This window comes from Desmodus rotundus, chromosome 2 (assembly GCF_022682495.2).
Source record: "Desmodus rotundus isolate HL8 chromosome 2, HLdesRot8A.1, whole genome shotgun sequence".
Taxonomy (NCBI): domain Eukaryota; kingdom Metazoa; phylum Chordata; class Mammalia; order Chiroptera; family Phyllostomidae; genus Desmodus; species Desmodus rotundus.
Window position 1 is genome coordinate 157493449 of NC_071388.1, and position 16978 is coordinate 157510426.

At 40.3% G+C, this 16978-nt stretch overlaps 1 protein-coding gene across 4 annotated transcripts in view; it reads left to right on the forward strand.

Moving 5' to 3' along the window:
• The first annotated feature begins 166 nt into the window (after window positions 1–166).
• Window positions 167–16978, forward strand: part of UBR3 (ubiquitin protein ligase E3 component n-recognin 3) — a 200602-nt gene continuing 183790 nt past the window's right edge. For all 4 annotated transcript variants that reach the window (XM_045196300.2, XM_045196301.2, XM_053918766.1 and 1 more), the window contains exon 1: window positions 167–768. In XM_045196300.2, the coding sequence (XP_045052235.2) occupies window positions 224–768 (545 nt within the window). In that variant the 5' untranslated portion in view covers window positions 167–223. The remainder of the gene's footprint in view (window positions 769–16978) is intronic.

Consider the following 16978-nt stretch of genomic DNA (forward strand, 5'->3'; position numbering starts at 1 on the left):
GCTAAGAGGCAGCGGGAAGTGAATCGAGCTGCGTCCCGGGCGAGAGGGAGTGCGTGCGGAGTCGCAGCCCTAGGGGGCGTGTGCAGGAGCCCGCATCCGGCGAAGGTGCACGGCGGCTGCGGATATCGCGAGAGTTGGGCAGGCCAGCGATCGCAGCAGTCAATCCCCCACCCTCCCGGGAGGAGCCAGCAGCCCGGAGATCTCCAAATTCTGAGCTCTCATCATGGCGGCGGCGGCCGCGGCGGCCGTCGGGGGGCCGCAGCCACCCCAACCCGAGCTGCCTGCTCCCGGGCTAGCCCTGGACAAGGCGGCCACCGCCGCGCACCTGAAGGCGGCCCTCAGCCGGCCGGACAACCGAGCAGGTGCTGAGGAGCTGCATGCGCTGCTGGAGCGGGTGCTGAGCGCCGAGCGGCCGCTGGCCGCAGCTGCGGACAGCGAGGAGGCGGCGGCGGCTGGCAGCGGAGGCGGTCCGGGGGCGGCCGAGGAGGAAGCCCTGGAGTGGTGTAAGTGCCTTCTGGCGGGAGGCGGCGGCTACGAGGAGTTCTGCGCCGCTGTGCGGGCCTATGACCCTGCAGCGCTCTGCGGCCTGGTCTGGACAGCCAACTTCGTGGCCTATCGCTGCCGGACGTGCGGCATCTCCCCTTGCATGTCGCTGTGCGCGGAGTGCTTCCACCAGGGTGATCACACCGGACACGACTTCAACATGTTCCGCAGCCAGGCCGGGGGCGCCTGTGACTGCGGAGACAGCAACGTGATGCGGGAGAGCGGGTGAGTGGAGCCCTCCCCCGGGGCGGGGGGCGCCGTGGGAGGTGCAGGCTGGGCTTTGGGGAGGCCGGGAATGGGGACCCGGGAGCCGATCCTGAGCTGTCAAGGGGAAGGAGTGGGGGAGGGTGCAGCCACATGGGGATGGAGGTGTCTGAGCTGTCAGCGGTGGAAAGGGGTAGGGAGGAGGGGAGAGCGGAGAGCATGTTTAAGGAACCGGGCTGTGAATTTTCGGGGGAAGCCAGGGCGAGTGAATGAGACCGAGAAAGCCAGTGCGTGGGGTAGGAGGAGGAAAGGATACTCAGGGAATCTGGTATCTAGCTGTCAATTGTGTACTTGTTGGGAAAGGCTGTATAAAGCTGCTTGGTTCTGGGAAGAAATAATGATGTAGTTTGGGTTGGCTGGGAGGGGTATTTGGACCGAATTTGCTCGCAGGATGATGAGAGGCGAGGAAGTGGCCTTGCAACTGCACGGGCGGACAGCTTGGGGAAAGGACTTCTGAACTGTCGTGTGTCTCTTTATGAGCGAAGGAGCTCTGGAGCTTATGGGGGTTGAGGGAGGAGGGAGTGGGAGGGGCCTGCATGAAAAGTGACTGTTGAGCTGTCAGTGGAGTATCTGGTGTGCTGGAATGACATCTAGAATTGGTCTACTGAGCAGTCAGTTATAGAAATACCCTCCATACCAGAAGAACAACCAAAACACTGAGCTAATTAGGAATAAAATGTTAGCTCTTCTCCATTTAAAAGGGCACCTTATTCACTGTCTAATACATACCATTTTTCTAAAAGGAGCCACTCAACAAGGTACCAGGGTGTTGGAACTTAGGACAAAAGACATTTCAGAGGTCGCAGTGAGTTAAAGAGTTAGTACATGTTTAGGGAAGCCCTGGGAAAAGAAAAAACTTAGTGACTGAGAGATTTTAGCTGGGCAGTAGTTGAAAGAAAGTTAGCAAATCCAGTTATTCAGGTTTTTCAAATTTTAGGTCTTATAGAGTATAATCCCTTTAGAAATGGACACTTTTCTTTTTGGAGTACTTGTAGGTTACTGTTACTCTAGAATGTTTGTAACTAGTTCAAAGCAAGGATCCTAGGATATTAAACATGAATAAGACATTAACGCTCTCCTTAAATAGTTCAGGAGTTAGAGGAGGCTCCTCTGCAGAGGGAATAAGAAAAAAGCTTCAGAAAGGTGTTTAGAGACTGTTACCATTACTACTAATGTTGCTATTAACAACAGTAACAGTTGCAACTAACATTCAAGAGCATGAAGTGTAAGACTGACACTTAAAAAAAATACTTTTGAGCCCTGGCTGGTGTGACTCAGTTCAGTGGAGCCTCGTTCGTTCGGTAAACCAAAAGGTTTTAGGTCCGATTCCCAGGCAGGGCACATACCTGGGTTGCGGGGGGTCCAGTCCTGGGTTGGGGTGCTTAAGGGAGGCAGCTGGTCTATGTTTCTCACATCGATGTTTCTCTCTGTCTCCCCCCGCTTCCTCTTTTTGTAAAAGCAATGAAAAAATGTCCTCAGGTGAGGATAAAAAATATTTTTGAGAATTAATATTTGAATACGAAAAAGAATATAGCTAAAAAGTCAAAAAATAAAAGATAAAAACACATGGTTTGAATGTCCCTCCTGTCTTGTTTCCCATCTGCCCAGTTTCTCTTAGTGCAAAAACCAACAAGGATGGATATGTATTTTGATTTTTCAGTCTGTTTTATGCAAAACATAACATACCAATGCACTGTTCTACACATCTTGCATTTTTCACTTATCTAATCGGTCTTTCCATGTCAGTGAATTGGTGTACTCTATCTTAAAAACCAAAACTGCAGCATGGTGTTCGATGTGATGTATTTGCCATACTTTATTTAATCATTACTTTTGATGGACATTTGGGTTCAGTATGAGATAAAAAACCTGGTATACCTGTCTTTTTACACCTGTGCAAGAATATCAATGGGATAAATTCTCCAAAGTGGGGTTTCCAAATTGACCTCCATAAGGCTTAGTACTAAGCAGGGAATGAGACTACCTGTTTTCCAACAGCCTTATCAACAGTGCTGTTAAAACTTTGGTTTTTTTCCCCATCTATTTGGTAAACAGTGGTCAAATATTAACTGCTTTACATGATTTAACTCATTTAATCTTCTACAACTCTGAGATTATTGCTCTTGTTATCCCCATTGTACAGAAGAAGAAGGTGTGGCACAGAGTTTTCAAAAAGGTGCTCGGGATTACACAGGTGGTGACTTAGGCATGCTGGCGCTGGAACACCTCTCTGCTGCCTCTACAAATAACATTCTTATTTGTACGTCCATTTAATCCTGTGTGAGTGTTTTTTTAAAATATGCCATTCTTGTTTGGGCCTTTTTAGTTCTTTTTAAACTTATGTTTAAAAAAATATTATAGGCATTTCAAAACATAGAGGAAGGAGTTGAAACAATTCTTTACTGTTATTTAGTCATTTTTACTTCTTAGACTACTTTAGCATTTAGGAGATCCTCAAAGAACTAGTGATAATAGTGATTCTTTCCTGAATTTTGGAACACAGTGATAGTTATCATGTTGACCTAGATGAGAAACAAATCTGATCTCTAATTGTGATGCTGCAGTGCAGGAGCCGAACTATGTTAGTGAGTGTTTTTGAAGGTACTCACACAGGCTTAGGGCATCCAGGCTCCACATAGTCCACATGCTACTCTTACAGCACTTACCTTGACCGATGTCTCGTAGATAGTTAATTGAGCCGTCTAACAGCCCTTTATGAGTTGATATATAGGATTTGAAGACATGTTACGGTCTATCTGAAATGCAGAACTATTGCCTGTATGTGCCAGCAGTTCCCATGTTCAAATTCTTAAAGGACAAGAGTTGACAGTAAAAGGTGTTATGGCTATATAATTATTGTGAAATTTTTACAACTCAGTGGGTTGGACAGAATAATTCTTCTGGGCTACACACCTAATCTACTGCTCTGAGAGACACAGGTGAAATTAGCCCACACTGCAAGTTAAAAGGCTGCCTCTGGAACCTTTTTAGAACTGGAAACCATGAACAAATTATGTCAGTGTTCCTGGTGGGCAAAACTGGATTACCCTGGCATGGACAGAATATATTTAACTTCTCTCAGCTTTTGATGTTTCTTAAAATTCTTTTAGGTTGCTAAAGATTGGAGATGTGTTGATTTGTCCCTAGAAGTTTGTAAATCCTATTCAAACTGCCCAAGAAGTTTGTAAATCCTATTGTTCAGTAAATTTTAAGGAAGGATTTCACTTTTCTCTGTATCCGTGTTCATAGTAAAAGAGAAGAAATCCTGCTATGTTTTAATTCCTTTTCCAAGTAGGCTGACTCTCGTGGGTAGGATTGGAGATGGGGAAGAATCTTGGAGCCCTCACCACCTGTATTACTATTTAACTCTCAAATATGCAATTATACCAATATGAGGGAAAGATTCAGTAGTACTGATATAATGAATGTGATGGTATTAACAGGTATACAAAGCAAAGGAAGAAAACAACTGAGAATTCATTTGTCGGATGAGATCACAAAGGCTATGGAAACTATATTAATAACTATGTATTTACATCCTAGTTTTGTTACTAATGAGTAAGTGCAGTCATTGTCACAAATGTTTATAGATGGATCAGCTAAAAAAAATAATGGAAAATGTAAAATAATGTCTGGTTTGGTGTTCTGATGGTAACTAGAAATTGGAATTTTAAACATTTAGTTCTGAAATTCAATGCAGAGGATGACCATTTTCATGTTCTATCCTGTGTGATACATATTTTTGCCCCTTTGCTGGTTCTCCCTTACAGATTCTAAGCTCCTTAAAAAGTAGGAACCTCATCTAGCTGTCACCTGGAAATAAAGTTTGGCACAGTCTTTTGCACTTAGTAGGTGCTTAGTAAATTTGGGATTTAATTGGATGAAATAGTGGCTGTTACACCTGAAAATGTGCCCTAAGATTACAGTGCTTCAGGCATTGACTATTAAATCAATGACATCTTTTTTCAGACTACTTCAGGGATAATTTCTTAGTTTCAAAAGTGATACACGTTGGATAAAAATAACATAAAAATAGATGGATAAACTAGAAAGTAAAGGTTCCTATTTCTTCTACTGTACTCCTCAGTGAGAGATCTCCCTTACTTTCTTTTGAGCTTTGTTAAACATTTAAAAGATGTTAGTTATAATTTACTCAGCATTTGTAGATGTTTTGTTGTGGGAAGTTTTGGGTTATTTGGTCTGTAGCAGTGCCAGACATGGATGTAGTGAATGTCTGGTTGAATAGTATCATGCTGTCTGTACTTTGCATTTCCCCCCTTAACGTATTTATTGGACACTGTCTCATTAGTACACATAGAACAGTTTTATTTTTTTTAAGTTAAATAATATTACACAATATTTTCATATTTTGTATATTACTGTCATTTATAAATTTAGTTCCTTACTGATAGATGTTTAAATTGTTTTCAGTCTTGGTGCTCTAGTTGGTGTGGCTCAATGGATTCAGCGCTGGCCTGTGAAACAAAGGTTGTTGGTTTGATTCCCAGTCTAGGGCACATGCCTGGGTTGCAGGCCAGGTCCTCAGTAAGGGGTGTGTGAGAGGCAACCACACACTGATGTTTCTCTCCCTCCCTTTCTCCCTCCCTTCCCCTCTCTAAAAATAAATAAACTCTTAAAAAAATAAATTATTTTCAGCCTTGGGCTATTATTCTGGGCTCTTCTGAACACTGTGGCACACAGAATGCTTATGCACACTTCTTTGTGTGTGTGCATACGTGTATGTATGCATACGTGTGTGTATGAGGATAAAGTCCCAGAAGCTATATCTTGGTTAAAGGAAGTGTGCATTTTAAACTTTGATTGAGTCTTCCAAAGAAGTTAATTTACACTCTCACCAGCACTGTATAAAAGAGCATGCTTCCAGACATCCTAGTCAGTATATAGAGTACTATCAGAACTTCTGGTATTTGTTGATCGGATAAGTAACAAGTGATGTTTTGTTTCATCTGTTCCCCTTCTCCCCACTACCCTTTCCTCCCAAATCGTAGTATTTTGAAGCAAATCTCAGATATCTTATAATTTAACTTATAAATATTTGAGTATGTATTTCAGTAAAAAGATGTGAGCTCTTAAAAATAAGACATAGTCTGCCCTGGCCATGTAGCTTAGTTGGTTAGAGCATCATCCTGATACGCCAAGGTTGCAGGAAGAATCATCCCAGGAATTCATAAATAAATGGAATAACAAATCAGTGTTTCTCTTTCTCTCTCCCCGATTTCCTCTCTCTCTCTCTCACAAATCAATAAATAAAAATTTAAAAAAATAATCCAAATATCCATTGACATATGAATGACTAAACAAAATGTGGTCTGTATGTAAGATGGAATATTATTCAGCCTTTAAAAGGAATGAAATTCAGTCCAGATTCAAGACTTCTGGTCAAGATGGCAGAGTAGGTAAATGCTGTACTTACCTCCTCCCTTGACCACATCAGAATTACAACTAAGTTACAGAACAGCCATCATTGAGAACCACCTGAAGACCATCTGAAGAAAAATCCTGTAACTAAGGATATGAAGAAGCCACGTTGAGACTGAGGGGAGGGGTGGAATGATGAAGGGCAGGTCCCACACCCATGGTGTGGCGGTTGAGAAACAGGATAGATATCTGGCTGTGGAGGTCTCCAGTGAGAAGCAAGGAGTCTCAGCCCCATACTGGGCTCCCAGCCCAGTGAACCTCTGTCAGGAAGAGGAGTCCCTATAACTTCTGACTGTGAAAACCAGTGGGGACTGGCTTAGTGAGACAAAGGGCTGCTGGAGTCCCAGATGTTCTTCTTAAAAGGCCAGTGCATGGACTTAATTGCTCACAGACTCACTTGCTCTGAGCTCCAATTCTGGGGCAGCAGATCAAAAAGTTCCAGGAACCTACAGGGAGGATCTGAAATAACTAGCTTCTGTATGAGAACTACAGAGGCAGGGGTTGGAGTAGTTCACTCCTGGGACAGAGGGCTGGCATTATTTCTTCTTGAGCTCTCCTGCCACCCAGCCAGCAGGTGCAGGTGAGTGCCAAATTTGAGTCTCTATCAACCTTGCTAACACTGTTCACCTGCCCTGGTGATTCCTTGAGACCCTGCACCACGCACCTTGAGCACATAGCTTGAGACTCTTTCAGTAGCTTTTCCACACTTAATGGCCTATGGGTTTTTCATAAAATATCTCAAAGCCTCCAAACAAGCAACACATGGCCTTGGGGTGCCCTGTACTTGTTGCTAAGTGGCCCGAGCGTGGCACTAGTGGCAGCCAACCTTGGTTCACAGCTTAGCCTCTCCCAGGCACCTCAAGCCAAGTAGAGTTTACAACCAACTGCCAATCACTTTGTAACTCCTATAAGGTAGCTCTGGGCCAGGCACAAGCAGTGGCTGAACTTGGCCAGCAGTAGACCTCCCCACCTCCTCTCTCCCTCACCCCCAGCCCAAGAGTCCCCAGAACCAACACACCTGGTAGGAAGCTTTAGTCCACACCAGAACCAGCTGTCCAAATGACACCCCAAAGAGCAGACTTGGCAGCACCAGAGCCCCACTAAAGGTAATCCCACTCCATGGGAACAGTCCCTACACAACAGCTGGTTCTCTGTGTCATGGCCAGTCCTCACAGTCAATCATTCTTAGGGTCAATTCCTCCTACTGATGTGCCAGCAGCAATCAAGGGTCAACTACAACAGGAGGGCACACAGCCCACACAAGGGATACTCTGGAGCACCTGGGTCAGGGGAACAGGGAGATTGAGCCACTGGGCCCCACTCTGCCAAGACTGGGAGACCTAGCAGATCTACCTAATACACAGAAGCAAACACAGGGAACTAGCTGAAATGAGACAGAAATACATGTCCCCAATGAAAGAACAGGATAAAACTCCAATAAAAGAACCAAAGGAAGTGGAGACAAGCAGTCTACCAAATGGAGAGTTCAAAACACTGATTATAAGGATGCTCAATGAACTTAAGGAAAGAGTAGATGAATTCAGTGAAAACTTCAACAAGGAGATAGGAAACATAAAATTGGAGATAGAAATAATAAAAATGAACCAGTCAGTAATGAAGAATACAGTAACTGAAATGAAGAATACACTAGAGGGAATCAACTGTAGGTAAAGCAGAGGTTCAAATCAGTTATTTGGAAGACAGAGTGGCGTGAACCCTCAATTAGAACAGCAGAAAGAAACAGGAATTAAAAATCTGAGGATAGTTTAAGGGTCCTCTGGGACAACATCAAATGTACCAACATTCACATTATAGGGGTGCCAGAGAGACAAGAGAGAGAGAGCAAGTGATTGAAAACCTGTTTGAAGAAATAATGACAGAAAACTTTCCTAACCTGGTGAAGGAAATAGTCATATAAGTCCAGGAAGCACAGAGAGTCCCAAACAAGATGAACCCAAAGAGGTTCCCACTAAGACACATCATAATTACAATGCAAAAGGTTAAAGACATAGATTCTTAAAAGCAGCAAGAGAAAAGTAGGTTAGATACCAACAAGGGAGTTCTCATAAGACTGTCAGCTAATTTCTCAATAGAAACTTTGAAGGTCAGAAGGGTTTGGCATGAAATATTCAAAGTGATTAAAAGCAAGGACCTACAACAAAACAATACTGTACCCAGAAGGCTATCATTTAGAATCAAAAGAAAGAAAAAGAACTTGTGAAACAAGAAAAAGTTAAAATGAGGTCATCACCGCCAAAACATTATTACAAGAAATGTTGAAGGGGCTACTTTAAGAAGTAGAAGGAGACGAAAAAGTAAATGTGAATACTAAAATGGCAGTAACTACATACTTATCAATAATGACATTAAATGTAAGTGGATAAATGCTCTAGTCAAAAGACATAGGGTGGATGAATGGATAAGAAAACAAGACCCATACATATGCTGTCTACAAGAGAGGACATGCAAAGACTGAAAGTAAAGGGATGAAAAATATATTGCATGAAAATGGAAACAAAAATGAACCTGGGGTAGCAACACTTGTATCAGACAAAATAGACTTTAAAACAAAGGCTATAACAAGAGACAAAGAAGGACATTTCATCATAATAAAGGGATCGATCCAACAAGAGGATATAACTCTCGTAAATATTTATGCACCTAGCATAGGAGAGCCTAAATATATACAGCAGATATTGATGGACATAAAGGGAGAGATGGACAGTAATACAGACATAATAGGGGGCTTTAACATTCCACTGACATCAGTTCATAGGCCAGACAAAAATCAACAAGGAAACTGCATCCTTATGTGACATATTAGACAAGATGGATTTAATTGATATTTTTAGAACTATTCATCTCAAAGTACCGAATATACATTCTTTCAAATGCACATGGAACATTTTCTAATATAGATAACATGTTAGGCCACAAAATAAGTCTCAAAAAATTTAAGAAGATTGAAATCATATCAAGGATCTTTTCCAATCACAATGGATGAAACTAGAAATCGAGTGAATCAAGAAGAAACAGAAAACCTGAACAGACTTACCAAAAACTACTAATGAAATGAAAAAAATTCCCAGTAAACAAAAGTACTGGACCAGCCAGGCCGGGTGGCTCAGTTGGTTGGAGTGTCACCCTGTACATCAAAATGTTGTTGGTTTGATTCCTGCTCAGGGCACATGCCTAGGTTATGGGTTCAGTCCCTGGTTGGGGAGTGTATGGGAGGCAACTGATCGATGTTTCTCTTTCACATCAATGTTTCTCTTTCTCTCTCTTATCAATAACCATATCCTTGGGCAAGGATTAGAAAACAGTCCTGGACCAAATAGCTTCACAAGTGAATTTTATCAAACATTCAAAGAATAATTAACACCTATCGTTCTCAAAATGTTCCAAAAAATTGAAGAGGAGGTAAGGCTCTCAAGCTTATTTTACAAGGCCAACACTACCCTGATTCCCAAATGAGGCAGATACATTACAAAAAAAGAGACATGTAGGTAGATATCCCTGATGACCATAGATGCAAAAATCCTCAACAAAATATTAGCAAACTGAATTCAGCAACACATCAAAAAGATTATACACCATGATCAAGTGAATTTCATTCTTGGGATGGTAGGTTGGTTCAATATTCACAAGTTAATAATGTGATGTACCACATAAACTAAATATAAGATAAAAATCATACAATCATATCAATAGGTGCAGAAAAAGCATTTGACAAAATCTAACATACATTTATGATAAAACAACTCAGCAAAGTGGAAAAAGAGGGAACATATCTTAACATAATAAAGGAGATATATGACAAACCCACATCTAATATCATACTTAATATTGAAAAATTAGTCTTTTTCCTAGCCACAGTAATGAGAAAATAAAAAGATATAAAAGGCATCCATTTTGGAAAGGAAGAAGTAGAACTGTCATTATTTGCAGATGACGTGATACTGTATAGAAAGGACTCTAAAGATTCCACTAAAAACCTCCTGGAACTGATGAATAAATTCAGTAAAATAGGAGGATACAAAATAAATGTCCAGAAATTTATTGTATTTTTATACACCAATAATGAACTGTTAGAAAGGGAAACTAAGAAAACAATCCCATTCATAATTGCATTGAAAATACCTTGGCATAAATTTTTACCAATGAGGTAAAAGACCTATACTCAGAAAGTTATGAGACACTGAAGAAAGAAATTAAAGGTACAAATAATTGGAAGCATATACTATGCTCATGGGTAGGAAGAATTAACATCATTAAATTGTCCATATTACTAAAAGCAGACTACAGATTTAATGCTATTTCTATAAAAATACCAATGTCATTTTTCACAGAACTAGAAAAAATAACCCTAAAGTTTATATGGAACCACAAAAGACCCCAAATAACAAAAGCAATACAGAGAAAGAAGAACAAAATGGAAATATCATGATACCTGCTGTTAAACTCTATATAAGGCTATAGTAATCAAAACAGTATGGCATAGGCATAAAAATTGACACAAAGATCAATGGAAAATAATAGAGAACTCAGAAGTAAATTGACAAAAAAAAAAGAAGTAAATTGACACCTACATGGTCAATTAATCTATGACCAGGGGGGAAGAATATACAATGGGGTAAAGACAGTCTTTTCAATAGATGGTGTTGGGAAAACTGGAGGTATACATGCAAAAAAATGAAACTAGACCACTGTTTTATACCACATATAAGAATAAACTAAAAAATGAATTAAAGAGTTAAATGTAAGAACTAAAACTATGAAACTCATAGAAGAAAACATAAAAAGCTAACTCTTTGACATCATTCTTAGTAATATTTTTTTTGGCTATGTCTCCTCAGGCAAGAGAAACAAAAGAAAAACAGGTGGGACTACATGAAACTAAAGAGTTTTTGCACAGTAAAGGAAGCCATCAGCAAAATGAAAAGACAACCTAATGAATGGGATACGGTATTCATCAATAATATGTCTGATTAGGGATTAACATTCCAAATATATAAGGATGTCATACCACTTAATACCAAACCCCCAACAATCCAATTAAACAATAGACAGAAGACCTGAATAGACATTTCTCCAAAGAGGACACAGAGATGGCCAATAGGCATATGAAAAGATGCTCAACATCCCTAATCATCAAAGAAGTGCATATTAAAACCATAGAATGAGATATCACCTCACAACGATCAGAATGGCTATCATCAATAAATCTGAAAATATTTGCAAGGATGTAGAGAAAAGGGAACCCTTGTGCACTGTTGGTGGGAATGCCGATTGGTACAGCCACTATTGGAAATGGCATATAGGTTCCACAAAAACTAAAAATAGAACTACCATGTGACTCAGCAATTCCACTTCTGGATATTTATCTGAAGAAATCTAAAACTCTCACTTGAAAAGGCATATGCACCCTTGTTTATGTTCATTACAACATTAGTTACAATAGACCATGTATGGAAGCAGCCCATGTCCATTGTCAGTAGAATGGATAGACAAGAAGAGGTGCATATATACAATGAAATACTACTCTGCCATAAAAAATGAAATCTTGCCATTTGCAACAACGTGTATGGATCTAGAGGGTATTATGCTAAGTGAAATAAGTTAGAGAACAACAAATATGGTGTGATTTCACTTATATGTGGAATCTAAAAAACAAAAATAAACAAAACAGAAACAGACTCATAGATACAGAGAACAAACTGATGGTTGCCAAATGGGAGGAGACTTGAGGGGCTGAGTGAACAAGGTGAATGAATGGAGAAGTACAACTTGTCAGTTACAAAATAGTTACAGGGATGTAAAGTACAGCATAGGGAATATAGTCAATAACATTGTAATAACTATGTATGACGCCAGGTAGGTGCTAGACTTATGGTGGGGGGATGTCACTTTGTGAATTATGTGAATATTTAACCACTATGTGGTACACCTGAAACTAGTATAACAATGAATGCCAAATGAAAAATCAAAACAAAACAAAAGCAAAAAAACACAAAAACAAACAAAACAAAAAACTGACTTCCAGAAGACTCCTCATTCAGGAGGGTGGTGGGGGAACCATAGAGCTTGCTGCTGACTTGGCCACAGACCAGCTGTGTGACTCTCAACAAGTCAACTCCCTGCCAGGACCTCAGTTTCCTCCTCTGTGAAATAAGGAGTTGAATTAATGAACCTTAAAATCCCTTCCAGCATCCATCTCTGGTGTGGGGAGCTGCTGGAAGCAGGGAAGAGCAGTGGGATTATCCTGGGTCTCCAAGCAAATGTGGTTCTTCAGAATTTTTTTTTTTTTCTTTTGAGTACTAGGGACAAACACAAAAATCTGGGTAGGTTAATTTACCTTTTACCAGGAGTTCTGTGGATATTGGCCTTGAGTTGAGCCCAAAGCTTACCATATAATTAAGTATAAGTGACATGTTCCCAGGGCTTCAGGGGCAATTTAAGTGCAAAAATCAGTGTGTGCTGGCCTCAAACCCAGTTCCAATCCCTTTCCACCCTCCACTGGCCATGGTGGGAAGTTGGTGTTGTGGAAGTGTACTCCTTGTTTTTATTGTGAAACTTGTTTTATTTCTTTAAATGCCTAAGTTGAATATTACAGTCATGAGAAAAGTTTGTAGAACATGATATTTTAATTAGAGACCTTTTGAAATTCTTAACAGTATACTTTATTGCTAGTGATTTCTCAGGATACAACATACAGATTCAATTCTAGCCTTAAGTTGAATCCACATTCCCTTTCCAAAAATAAAGACCCTCAAACAGATCTCAGATATATCTTGACGTTAGGTTTTATCCAAAGGAAGATACTTCATTTTTTATTCATTATCTCAGCTTGTAACACTTTTAAGATGTTTCTATGTGAAACTGATGAATAATATTTGCCACAGGAATATTTATAACTGCCATTTCTAATTCCAGAGAAGTTTTATTTTAGTAATCTTTATCATCAATAACATTTATCAGTTATGTTGCATGAGTTTCTTTAAGCAAAATTAAGAATCTTATTTGCATTTACCTTTCAACCCATCTTATTTGACAGTGGACTGCATTTTTGGGCTCAAGTTCAGTGAAGGTTTGATAGCTTCAGGTCTGCTTGCCTATCTTCTTTTTAAAGCTGAATTTAGCTTTAGATATAACAACATTTTGCCTGTGGACTTGAGTGAAATTTTAATATTGGCCTTTGGTCATTTTGGGTCACAGGATTGATTCTAATAAGCTGAGGAATAAGGTAAACTTATTGTATTTTTAATGACATTTAAAAATATTAGTAGAAAATGAAATAGTCTGAATAGCATATATTGTTTTTTTAAGTTGGGTAAATTATTTTTTATAAGAGCAGGACATTTTTTCTCATAGTAGATGGTGCTCTTTTAATATTATTTGCTTGAAAGTGTTGGTTAAAATCATGGTATTAAACCCTGGCGTCAGTTGGTTGAAGCGTCGTCCTGTAAACAAAGGGTCGCAGGTTCCATTCCCAGGCAGGGCACATATCTGGGTTGTGGTTCGAACCTTGTTCCAGGCGCATATGACCCTGGTCTGGGCAGGAATGGGGGGTAACCAGTCGATGCTTCTCTTTCTCTAAATGCAATGAAAAAATGTCCGCAGGTGAGGATGAGAAAAAAAATTTTTGAAAATCATGTTACTGAAAGAGATTTCAGCTCAGTGGTTCTTGGATGTATAATTTGATGAATGGTTCCAGTTAAATATCTTGTTACAGAAACCTAGGTTTTCTGCATACCAGAGAGCATATGCTGACTATTTTTGTTTATCCCCTTTACATCCAGTTGAATGAAGATGTTCTTTTCAGACTTCTGGTCAAAGTGGAGGTGTAGGTAAACACGGTTGCTTCTTCGCACAACCACAGAAAAAATTACAACTAAAATGCAAAACAGCTATTACCCAGAATCATCAGAAAATTGAACTGTATGGAAGTTGGACATCCAAGTAATTAAAGAAGTTACATTCATCCACATGGGTGGGAGGGGTAGAAGGGCAGAGATGCAGGGACACAGAGATGCTGAGGCATGGAATGGGCGGTCCCACACTCACATATGGTAGATAGAAATTGGGAGGGATACCTCGAAAATGAGAGATCCCAGCTCCATACCAGACAACACAACCCAGGTTTCCAGTACCAGGAAGATAAGGCCCTATAACTTCTGGTTATAAAACTAGTGGGAGTTGGGGTGGCAGAGGAAACTGGAATTCTCAGGCATCTACTCTTAAAGGGCTTATAATGGACTTAGACTCACTCCCTCTGGCTCTAGTGCCAAGGCAGTAGCTGGAGGGGCACCAGTGGCATGCAGGGAGAAACTGAAGTGTCTGGCATCAGGGTGAGGGTCAGGGGGATAGCTTCATCCCAGACAAAACTCCAGAGGCGAGGCATTGGCCACTGTCCCCCTTCAAAGCCCTCCCCCACACAGAGCCACTGAGTGTAACACCATATCTGAGTCTCCATCAGTGTGGTTCACATGGGTTGCCCTGCCCTGGCAATTACCTAAGGCTCTGCCTCATACAACTTACAGGTGCACTTTTCTACATAAGTCATGCTACTAATTCAGGGAGTCAAAGCAGTTCTACCTAAAACATAGAAACAAACTCAGGGAGGCTGCCAAAATGAGGAGACAAAGAAACATGGCCTAAATGAAAGAACAGACCAAAACTCCAGAAAAGGAACTAAAAATTGAGATAAATGATCTGTGAGATAAAGAGTTATAAAAACTGGTTGTTAGGATGCTCCAGGAACTCATTGGGTACTTCAACAGCATAAAAAAGACCCAGGTGGAAATGAAGGTTGCACTAAGTGAAATAAAGAAAAATTTACAGTGAATCAACAGTGGAGTGGATGAAGCTGAGAAACAAATCAACAAACTGGATCATAAGGAAGAAGAAAACATTTAATCATATCAGGAAGAAGAAAAAAGAATGAAAAAAAATGAGGCTAAGGATCCTATGGGACAACTTCAAATGTACCAACAGTTGAATCATAGGGGTGCAAGAAGGAGATGAAGAGGAAGAAATTGAAAACTTATTTGAAAAAATAATGAAAGAAAACTTCCCCAATTTGGTGAAGGAAATAGACATACAAGTCCAGGAAGCACAGAGTCCCAAACAATGTGGATGCAAAGAGCACTGCACCAAGGCACATCATGATTGAAATGCCAAAGGTTAAAGATAAAGAGAATCTTAAAAGCAGGAAGAGAAAAGCAAAGAGTTACCTACAAAGGAGTTCCCATAAGACTGTCAGCTGATTTCTCAAAAGTAACTTTGCCGGCTAGAAGGGACTGGCAGGAAGTATTTAAGGCAATGAAAAGCAAGGACCTATGATCTAGATTACTCTGTCCAGCAAAGCTATCATTTAGAATGGAAGGACAGATAAAGTGCTTCCCAGACAAGGTAAAGCTAAAGGAGTTCATCATCACCACAACATTATTATATGAAATGTTAAAGGGACTTATTTAAGAGTAAAAAGATCAAAACTATGAACATTAAAATGGCAGTAATTTCACAACTATCAACAATTGAATCTAAAGAACAAGCAGAACAGAATCATAGATATGGAGATTATTTAGAGGGTTATCATTTGGGAGGAGAAGGGGGAGAATGGGGGAAGAGGTGAAGGGATTAAGAAATACAGATTAGTAAATACAAAATAGACGGGGATGTTAAGAACTATAAGAAATGGAGAAGTCGAAGAACTTATATGCATGACCCATGGACATGGACTAAGGGGATGGGTTGCCAGAGGGTGGGAGGTACTGGTAGAGGGGGGCAAAGGGAGAAAATTGAGTTCAACTGTAACACCATAATACGTAAAATATATTAAAAAAAGAGATGTTCTTTTCAGATAACAAAGCCCTTGATATGAGGAGAGACTGTTCTTTCAGGTTCTTATAGCCAGCTCATTATGCAAGAGAGAGCGAATTTCACTCCTATCAATAAGCCCATCCTTGGTCTAGGCTGAAGTGTCACTGTAATCATGGGGCATTCATGGGGTCATGATGGCCTGAGAAAGTGAAAGTACCACCCCTAGCCTTAATCTTACAGTAGGAAGGGGTGTAGCTGGGAATTTCTTCAATTGTTGTTGTGTGAAAATGATGGGAATCTAATTTTATAATCAAGACACCGCCTTTCACCTGCCAACTTGTTGATGAAGAATTTCAACAGCCAACAAATGACCTGGAAGAAGGAAACACATCCTTGAAAGTTACAGCAAACTTTTCAATACTTATTTACATTTTCAAGACAAAGAAAACCCAAACAAAATATGCAGTTATTTCTTAGTGTCTTCAAACATTCAGTGAGGGTTCAGATTTTCCCAGTTGTCTTATAACTGCTTTTTCAGGGTCGATTTAGAATTAGGATTCAAACAAGGTCCTCATAAGGTCTTTTTCAATTTATAGCCTTCCCCCTTGCCCCGCCTAGCCTCCTTTTTTCCCTTTGCAATTACTTGAAGTAACCACATTCTGGGTTTTCCCGATTATATCTCTGTTCCTATGTTTATTATTTCCTGTAAACCAGTAGTGGATCTAGGGTCTTTATCAAATTTTAGGTTCTGTTGTGGTTTTTTTTTTGGCAAGAAAACTTTATAGAAGTGTTTTATACTTACTGTTGCATCATAGGAGGAGCTGCAGACTGTCTTCTTGCCTCTCCTTTAGTTATGATTGATGAGTGGTTTCAGGTTCATCAGCCCGATTCATTTGTTATAAAGTTCCGT